A 10,201-nucleotide genomic window follows, 5' to 3' on the forward strand; every position below is an offset into this window, starting at 1 on the left:
TTTGAGTGTCCTTATCTGAAATCTATCAAACTAAAGAGACCAAAAATGAAATCCTCACAAATAACAGAATCTTATCCAAATGGAAAGTTAAGTTTCCAAAACTATCATTACCTGAGTGGTGTGCATGTCTGCGACATGATCAAATGTGAAGGTCTTGGGCTCAGGGTTGGAGTGAAGCCGGAGAGTGGTAGAGGAGAGCACAGATAAGCATAAGTTTTGCTCTCCATCAGCTGATCCAGAACCTTCTGTAGGTGGACGAATTCGCACAAAAACTTTGATGGCATCACCTTCATTACTAAAGACAAGAAATGTACCAGCCTAAGTTTACTGGAGAAAACTAAAAAAGGATGAGTCTCATATTGCCTCTAATGTTTCCATACTGAGTTTCCCCAACAAAGCCCCAAGTCTCACATGACTTTACTGATTTACTTCATGGTACGCATCTTCATAAGCTTTTATCTGAAATCAACTCAAAGAGAGTTGATTCCATGGAGCTCCAAGCATGTCTCCTTGTCTGATTTCCCTCTTAGTAGCAGTAATAAAATAAGTCACCCCAAGGGAGAATGATATTACTGATTTCATCTTTTAGCCTAAAAGGTGAGAGGATGGAGGGAGGGTTGGGGAGGAAGTGTGATGTTTCCAGATTTCCAGGTATCTGAGGACCAAGCTTAATTCTGAAAAAAAGTACCCCTTACTACGCTAAATGGTTGTTTTAGGAATACCACATCCCTAATTCTTTCGGTTTCATCAACGAGATTTTTTCCCTTACCTTGGTTGGTTAGACTGACAATTTGTCACAGTGCGTAACTCAGCTAGAAAAAAAGACAAGAAGTTATTACAGGCATTTAAAATTGTACTGTAAAAATCTCATTCTTATCTAGCCTGGTCTTCTGGTGCTGACACTCCTCAGTCTCCTCAGCTCCTCGACCTCCTGACATCAGGACTTCCAGGGCCCAGGCTTGATCTTCCTTCTATTCTGTCTGCATCTACTCTGTTGGTGATGACATCCAAGCTCATGGTTTTAGATGCTAAGTATATGTTGATGAGTCCCAAATTTAAACCTCCCTGGACCACTCTCCTAAGTACCAGACTCTCACATCTAACTACCTGTTTGACATATCCAGTTGGATGCCCAATGGGCAATGTCTCAAATTTAACGTGTCCAAAACTGAACTCCTGATTACCCAACCCCCACCCCAAACATGCTTCTCCATCTCAATTAAGGACAACTCTATCTTTCTTTCTTTTCTTTTTTTAAGATTTATTTATTTATTTCAGAGAGAGCAAGAGAGAAAGAGAGAGACCATGCAAGGGGGAGGGACCGAGGGAGAGGGAGAGAAAGTCTTAAATGGACTCCTCGCTAAGCATGAAGCCTGATGCAGGGCTCAGTCTGAGGACCCTGAGATCACGACCTGAGCGGAAACCAAGAGTCAGACACTTAACTGACTGTGCCACCCAAGCGCCCTGACAATTCCATCTTTCTAGTTGCTCAGGCCAAAAACCTTGGGAGCTATCCCTGACCCCTCTCTTTCTCATACTTCATATCAACCTGTTAGCCAATCTTTGGCTCTACCTTCAAAATACATCCAGAATCCTACAACTTCTGGTCAAATCCACTGCTATGGAATCAAGCCAGCAACATCCTTCATTTGAATTATTACAACAGTCTCCCTGCTTCTCTTTCTCACTCCCTCATCCCCAGGATCCCACCTATTCTCAACCCAGAAGGTAGAATGATTCTGTTGAAAAAGAACCCGGAGATCAACTTCCAGCATGACCACATGAGGAACTCCAGTGACCCACTGCCCAGTAAAACTAGTGAAATAAAAAACAGAAAACAAAACAAAAACAACATTTAAATTCTCTAGAAACAGCCATAAAGCAAACAGCCAAATGAAAAAACATCTAGTCAAGATCGGGTGCCTGGGTGGCTCAGTTGGTTAAGCGACTGCCTTCGGCTCGGGTCATGATCCTGGAGTCCCTGGATCGAGTCCCGCATTGCGCTCCCTGCTCGGCAGGGAGCCTGCTTCTCCCTCTGACCTTCCCCCCTCTCATGTGCTCTCTGTCTCTCTCATTCTCTCTGTCTCAGATATATAAATAAAAAAAAAAAAGAAAGAAAAGAAAAAATTTCAAAGATATAATTACCAAAAACTTTCCAAATTCACTGAAAAATAATGTACACTCCAGGAAGTTCAATGAATTCCACAGAGGATAAACACAGAAATCCACAAAGAGACATCATGGTAAAAATGGTGAAGATCAAAAAGAAGGAAAACATTTTTTTTTAATTAAAGATTTTATCTATTTATTTGAGAGAGCGAGCATGAGTGGGGGAGAGGGAGAGGGAGAAGCAGACTCCCTGCTGAGCAGGAAGCCAACGAGGGGCTCCATCCCAGGACTCTGGGAAGATGACCTGAGCCAATGGCAGACGCTTAACTGACTGAGCCATCCAGGCGCCCCAAGGGAAGGAGAAAATCATGAAAGCAGCAAGAGAAAAACAACTTGTTACTTACAAGAGAACCCAATTACATCAACAGCTGACTTCTCAGCAAAAACAATGGAGGCCAGAAGGAATAAGAGAATTTGCTGCTTGCCCACCCACCTTTCAAGAAGGTGGTAAAGGAAGTCCTTCTGGTTCAAAGTAGGTGATCCCAGTTGGTAATCTGAATCCATATGAGAAATCAAAGAGCACCAGGGAAAGGTGATTATGTAATTATAAAAGATAGTAGAAATGCCTATTTTTTCCTTTCTTCTCTTAATTAATTTTTAAAGCTTTAGAATGCCCATAATGTATTGTTTCTATAAAATGTACATAATGGGGGTACCTGGCTGGCTCAGTCGATACAGCACGTGACTCATGATCTCAGAGTTTTGAGTTTGAGCCCCAGATTGGTTGTAGAGATTACTTAAAAAATAAAATCTTAAAAAAAGCAAATAAAATAAAATGTACATAATGTATTGTTGGGTCTACAATATATAGGAATGTAATATACATACAAGGTGGGAAGGAGCAAAGCTGTACTGGCCTGAGGAAGTAACTAAAGTTGGTAAAGTAATATAGCAATGTATTTTTGGGTTTATAACATTATTAAATGTAATATGTTTAACAATATATCAAAAAAAAGGGGTGAGAAGGAATAGAACTACATAGGAGTAATGTTTGTATCACTGGAATTAAGCTAGTATAAATCTGAAGCTGATTCTGGTAAAATGAGCATGTTAAACCCTAGAGCAACCACTAATAAAAAAAAAAAATCCAAAAAAGAAAGCAGAAAAGGAGGAACAGGGGAACACAAAAGATGTGAGACACATAGAAAACAAAAAGTAAAATGGCACATGTAAATCCAACTATACCAATAACATGTGAATGGCTTAAATAATTAAAAGGCAGAGACTGACAGACTACTTCAGAAAACATGCTCCAACTATACAATACCTACAGGAAACACACTTTAGATTCAAAGATAAGAATACACTGGAAGTAAACGATGAAAAAAAGATATCTCACTCAAACAGCAACCACAAGAAAGCTGGAGTAGCTACACTGATATTAGACAATACAGATTTTTAAAAACCACCAAAAAACACTGATAAAGAGGTAAATGAGATAAAGAGGGACATTTTATAATGATACAAAGGTCAATCCTTCAGGATGATAATACAGATATAAAAATATATTCACCTAATTCCAGATCACCAAAATACACGAAGCGAAAATGGACAGAAAAGTAGGGAGAAATAGACAATTCAACAGTAACAGCTGGAGACTTTACTATGCCACTCTGAATAACGAAGAGATTGTAGTTGTTACTTAGGGCTGGTGGGAGATAGAGAGGTGGGAAGGAGGAGAGCTGAAGGTATGACATTTCTTTTGAGAACATGAAAATGTTCTAATGGACAATGCTGATAGTTGCACATATCTGTGAATATACTAAAAACCATTTTACACTTTATATAGGTGAATTGTACAGTATCTGACTTACATCTCCATCAAGCTGTTAAAAAAATGTCAGATATCAGTACTAAATGCAATGAGAGATCTGGTTCTAGAGAAAAACAACTATAAAATAGATTATTGGGACACTGGATAAAAGTAAAATATGGACCGTGGATTAGATAACAGTACTATATCAATATAAAATTTCTTGACTTTGATCACTGCAATGTGATGAACCAACAGAATACACCTATTCGTAGAAATTACTCACTGAAGTATTTCGTGGTAAAGGTACCCATTTTACTCTCAAATGGCTCATAAAAAATAATATGTATACACACACACAATTGGGAGGATAAGGGAAGAAGGAGAGAGAATGATAAAGCAGATGTGGCAAAATGGAGAGTGGTTAATATGGGTAAAGGGTATTATGCAAGAATTCCTTGTACTACTCTCACAATTTTTCTATAACTTTGAATTATAGCAAAATTAAAAGCTATTAAAATAAGGATATGTGTGTATCATAGCAAGTCACTTCTCTGTTCAAAACTCTGCAGTGGTTGTCCATCTCAATCAGAGTAAAAGGCAAAGTTCTTACAACACCGTACAGGAACCTACATGATCTAGTGCCCCTGCCTCCCCCTATGACCACCTCCACAACTCCTTGGAGTGTGGAGTAATTTCCTATTACACTCCTTGTCCTTGTTCCACTACAACCAAACTAGATTTCCTGTTATTTCTAGAACAAGTCACACTTCGGGACCTTTACGCATGCTATACCTTCTGCCTAGAACACTTCTTTGGGCATTTACTTAAGTATTGTCTTCTCAATAAGGCATTCCATGACCTCACATTATGGGAAACACCAGCTTATCTCCCCACCCACCCACCTATCACTCTAACTCCTTTCCTTGGCCTTTCCCTCAAAGGACTTACTGCCATCATAATATATGTTAATTTACTCTCTTTCTCTTCCAAATTAACTGTAAAGCATTGTCTACAGCAGTGCCTGACACAGTGAACACTCAGTAAATATCTTTGAATGAACTAATACTAAGACATCAGTAAAAAAAAACCAAAAACTTAATTTCTATTCTTTCTGTTGTTTATTTCTATTCTTCATTTCATAGCACAGAAGCTCAAAGTAAATTTTCACCACAGAACGACTGTTCTGGAAACTACCCATTCTATACCCTCAAGCAAATGAACGTCTGTGAAGTGGAAAATAGACCAGATTACCCAATTCCCCACCTGCCCTTCACAGTTTCTACAAGAGTTGGCAGCAAAGACACAGTCCCTCTGTATCTTTATCAAAAATTAAAAAAAATGAGAATGCCATAATATGATAAAAGCTGAAGTCTGATCCTTATGAAGAACTGGGGAAAGAGGAAAACGAAGATTAGATGATGTGAGCAGGAGTCACATATCCTGACAGCAGAAAAGGTAAGCAAAGAATACAAAGGCATAGATCAGGCAAGTATTCAGAGTTTTGGAGGTTGTAGGGGGAGGCAGTTCAAAACAGGCATCTACACATCAGCTATCTAAAGGCACTGTACCATGCTATGGGGCGCCTGGGTGGCTCGGTCGGTTAAGCGTCTGCTTTTGGCTCAGGTCGTGATCTCAGGGTCCTGGGATGGAGCCCTGAGTCAGATTCCCTGCTCAGCGGGGAGTCTGCTTCTCCTTCTGCGTCTGCCCCTTCCCCCAGCTCGTGTTCGCTCTGTCTCATAAATAAATGAAAAAAATCTTTAAAAGTTAAAAAAAAATAAAGGCAGTGTACCACACTAAAAGCAGGCAACCTTTAATTCTATACAAATGATGAATAAGTCATCTCTTTATCACTGCTATGGTATGAATGTTTTTGTCTCCCCAAAATTCGTATGGTGAAATCCTAACCCACAGGGTGGGGGCCCCTGGTAAGTGATTAGGTCTTGAAGTCAGGGCCCTCGTGATTGACACTGGTGTCCTTATAAATGACACCCTAGGCAGCTCTTCCCTTCCACCATGTGAGTTTATAGCAAAAAGAGTGACTCAGTGAGGAAGTGGGCCCTCACCAGACACCAAATATGCAGACACAATGATCTTAGACTTTCCAGACTCCAGACTTGTGAGAAATAAATGTCCACTGTTTAAAAGCCACCAGTTTGGGGGCGCCTGGGTGGCTCAGTTGGTTGAGCGACTGCCTTCGGCTCAGGTCATGATCCTGGAGTCCCGGGATCGAGTCCCGCATCGGGCTCCCTGCTCGGCGGGGAGCCTGCTTCTCCCTCTGACCCTCCTCCCTCTCATGCTCTCTGTCTCTCATTCTCTCTCTCAAATAAATAAATAAAAAATCTTAAAAAAATAAAAATAAAAAAAAATAAAAGCCACCAGTTTGTTATTTTTGTTAGAGCAGCCCGGACTAAGACAACTATCATCTACCATAACCATGAATCCTCAAGATGATGGCAGAAGACACTATACATCAGTTTGGTTTTTTTTAACTACTTAAAATTGAAAGGTTCAAGCCACCATACATGTTAACATTAGTAATAAAATCAGGATTTGAGGTGCTAGGCAGGAGCATAGTGGGGAAAAAAATGACACTATCCTAAATTGTAGTTTTGGCCCTCCTTCATGCCAATAGACTGATTTTAAACTTGTTTCTACTTTTTATGCTTCCTCAGATACAGATTTTTTCTTTTTTCTGTCCTGGAATAAAACCGAATTTATTACAGTAAGGCTTTCCTTACTAGGACAGTCTAGAACTAAAGGACTAATTTACTTCAGACCAACCGTCCTGCCTGAAAGCAACTATAAAAGCAGAAAAAGTATAAAAAACATCTACTTGGAGGCACTGGAGACCTGCCAAGGCAATCAGCAAATACAGAGCCAAAACCCAAGAGAGGATGGAAGTCCAGAGGTGTGAGCACAGCATCTGAGGCCGCTCTTCCCTAGGAGGAAATTACTGATTCTGCAAGCTGCAGCTAAGAGGCTGAGATTTTGAGCAGAGTTTTGAATAGACTCACAGATTAGAAGAGCAAAATTTGGGGTTCAGTGCCCTATTAAATGCCCATGCTTTCAAATAGGAGGCGGAAAGGCCACACCCTACGTGTAAAGATGAACCAGAAATAGGCCTAGACAGAGACTGGATTTACTGCCATCTTATGTAGCCAGGAAACTGGGAAAAAACACGCCAACAAGTTTCAGACACTGGACAACAGACAGCACAGTAAAGTGACCCTGAGAGCGGGAAACAAAGGCAGTGAGCCCTTTAATTGCCCCAGCTCAACTGCCTAGAGTTTCAAGTCTGAAGTGTAGGGAGGGGAGTCCATATAGTGTCTGGTGGTCTAGTCGAGTTGAGATGCTGGATGAACACCTGTTACAACTTTTCTGTACACCTAAAATTACTCCAAAATGAAATCTTTATTAAAGAAAAGAAAAAAGCCAAGTTAGTAAGCCAATAGTGAGATAAAGTGAAACAAAAAATTACACAGAGGTAGATAGTTCTGGCATTAAGCCTAACTGAGTTCTGAGGCAATGCTGTCACTGAGAAATGCTGCCATGCGAACCCAGGCATTCAGGATCCAGAGCGCACATTCTTAACCACCTCAGTGTGCTGTATCTTAAGCAAAGTTTAAACAGAATATAAAAATTTGGGGGCATCTGGGTGGCTCAGTCAGTTAAGCATCTGCCTTCGGCTCAGGTCATGATCCCAGGGTCCTGGGATCGAGTCCCACGCCGGGCTCCCTGCTCAGCGGGAAGCCTGCTTCTCCTTTTCCTCCCCGCTCATGCTCTCTCTCTCGTTATCTCTGTGGCTATCTCTGTTTCTCCTCTCTCTCAAATAAATTCAATCTTTAAAATAAATAAACAGAATATAAAAATTTATCACATGGCTGCCGTCAAAGGTTGACACAACAAGGGTCCCTCGTAGGCACTCACTAAAATTCTTTTAGCTCTGAGGTCCTCAATACATCTACCTTAAAATATGGTGAAGAATACTTACAGCACCTTTATTCATAATAGCCCACTTAGAAACCCAAATGTACATCAAAAGAATAAACAAATTGTGGCATACTGACAGGATGGAACACTAAATGGCAATGTAAGAGAATTAACTGCTGCCACAGACAACAGATAAACAGTGCTCAGACATAATGTTCAGTAAAAAGCCAGAACAAAAAGAATAAATACTGTACCATTTACATGAAGTTCAAGGAGAGGCAAAACTAGTCAATGGTGATAGAAATCAGTGTAGTTGTTAACTACACTGTAGTTAACAGTGTAGTTGTCAACTAGGAAGGATCACAGGGAACTTTCTGGGGCATAGGAACCATTCTTGATCTTGGTGGCAGTGACAACTGTATTCCTATGTAAAAATTTATCACATAGTAGTCTTAAGATTTGTGTCCTTTGCTGTATATATATTAATCCTCAACAAAACAGTAAATCTTTTTTAAATCAGTCTTCCTGCTGTAAAACAAACAAACCAACCAACCAACCCATAAGATACTTTATTCTGCAGTCCAGATAAATACCTATGGATCATTTGACCAAATATGATTAAGTTCAGAAAGGGAATCTTAAACTCAGTTTCACTGGGATTGTACTTCACATTCTCATTTCTCTGATTTCAGTCAGCAACCCATGTTGCTAATGGTGTCACAAAAAATAACCTTCATCAGCACAAAAGTTGTGGACAGCACTGGGTGAGTTCCCCAATTCACGCTCCAGATCTCTGAACCGCTGGGAATGCAAGGAGCTCGAACCCGGGATGTCATCAACCTCAAGGTTGCTAACAGACTACAAGGAACAGAAGAGTTCCCCATGGAAATCACCATTTTCACACAGGGGAGTTGTCAATATCCTTGTTCCCATCACTTCTAGAAAGTGATGTACACAGACAGGACAGAGTCCTTTAATAGACAGTGACATACGTCACTTTCCACTATGTAAGCAGATGCTCTAATTATATCCCACGTATCAATTGTCTTGTTTTAGTCCAGATTTACGGAACAAATACTGTGGTTGTGCAGGAAGCCCCACGAACATTTCAGTCCAAAAACGTACCAATTTGTGTGCTACTATTCCCTGAATCTTGAAAAAAGGGTGACAGAGAGAAACATTTTAGACGGAAAAAGAGCACGATGAGTAGGCAGTGAATGGTGTGATGACCCAGAAAGTTCAGGAAACAACAAAGACATCAGAAGACCATTACAATTGACAGCTTGAAGGATTAACGTTGTTGGAAGTCTCGTCAAAGCCCAAAACTTCAGTTTCTCCAATCTTCTAACACAGGCCTCTCCTCATTGCCATTTATACCTAATTCACCGAGATGTATCGAATTAGCTCAAAATCAGCTTTAAAAAACAAGACTCCTTGTTTCAGGATTAGGCAATGTAAGAGATGGGGCACGTACACAAGAACGGCAAAGGACCACGAAATTAGTGAAAATTGGAGGGTTTAACAAAAGCAAAAACTGGCAGTGCTCCTCTCCAAGAAAACAGGAAGAAACCGAACGGGTCCCCTTGAGAAGAAAATAGGGATTTGTGATAACCCAGGGCTTATCTAAAGAGATTCTACAGCAGGCCCTCCAGAAGAGAAAGACGTGCTTGGAACATGAGTGAGTTCTCCCCTTCAGGATAGTCAGTAATGTGGAAATACGCAGAAGGTGGTGAGAGTCAGAAGGAGGTGAGAACCTCAGGCAAGGGTACGTAGAGGCAGCCCCAGTCGCAGAACAGAGAACCGGAAGGAAGAAACCAGCAGGCTGCTGGGCGCCAAGCTCCTGGAGGATTGGGCTCTCGGGTTCACTGCTCAGCCCAAGCGCCTAGAACTGTGCCTGGCTCGTGGCGCACGCCCAATGCACAGATAGAAGGGAAGACCGCTGTTGCGGCCGCGTATTGTCTGTCTGAGGGACAGAGAGGTCCCAAACGCCCGGCGCCGCTCAGTCCACTCCTGCCCTTCAAGCCCAGCCGGGAACTCTGGGCGAGGAGGGCCGTCCTTCACTGCTGTATTTGGGGACGGGGACGGGGACGGGGACGGGGTCACGAAGCCGGGGCTCCTTACTTACTTTTGCAGCCGGGCGCCATGGCGCCCTCACCCCCGGATCCCAAAACCAAGGCAGCGGATACCCCCACCTCCAGCCGCGCGGCGCGCCGGGATTCCGCACGCTCAAGATGGCCGCAAATTTGAATTTGGCGCTCGGATCGGACGTTGACGCCAGCAAGGAGGCCGCCATGTTGCCCGGCCTCTGGCTAGGGGACGGGGGCGACGTGACGTCACGAGTAGGCG

General features: G+C 41.9%; 1 protein-coding gene across 2 annotated transcripts in view; it reads right to left on the minus strand.

Moving 5' to 3' along the window:
* KIF15 (kinesin family member 15) overlaps window positions 1–10,187 on the minus strand; it is a 67,219-nt gene extending 57,032 nt beyond the window's left edge. Inside the window, exons 1-3 of one of the 2 annotated variants that reach the window (XM_045862615.3) lie at window positions 9,981–10,187; window positions 770–812; window positions 112–295 (exon numbers count right to left, since the gene is read on the minus strand). In XM_045862615.3, the coding sequence (XP_045718571.1) occupies window positions 112–295; window positions 770–812; window positions 9,981–9,999 (246 nt within the window). In that variant the 5' untranslated portion in view covers window positions 10,000–10,187. Of the gene's footprint in view, window positions 1–111; window positions 296–769; window positions 813–5,493; window positions 5,626–9,980 lie in introns of those variants that run through there. The other variant, XM_064597133.1, reaches the window with a different exon arrangement.
* Window positions 10,188–10,201: the final 14 nt, after the last annotated feature.

Source organism: Mirounga angustirostris, unplaced genomic scaffold, assembly GCF_029215605.1.
Source record: "Mirounga angustirostris isolate CCGP_5_RB_7025 unplaced genomic scaffold, mMirAng1.0.hap1 SCAF_1, whole genome shotgun sequence".
In the NCBI taxonomy this organism is placed as follows: Eukaryota; Metazoa; Chordata; class Mammalia; order Carnivora; family Phocidae; genus Mirounga; species Mirounga angustirostris.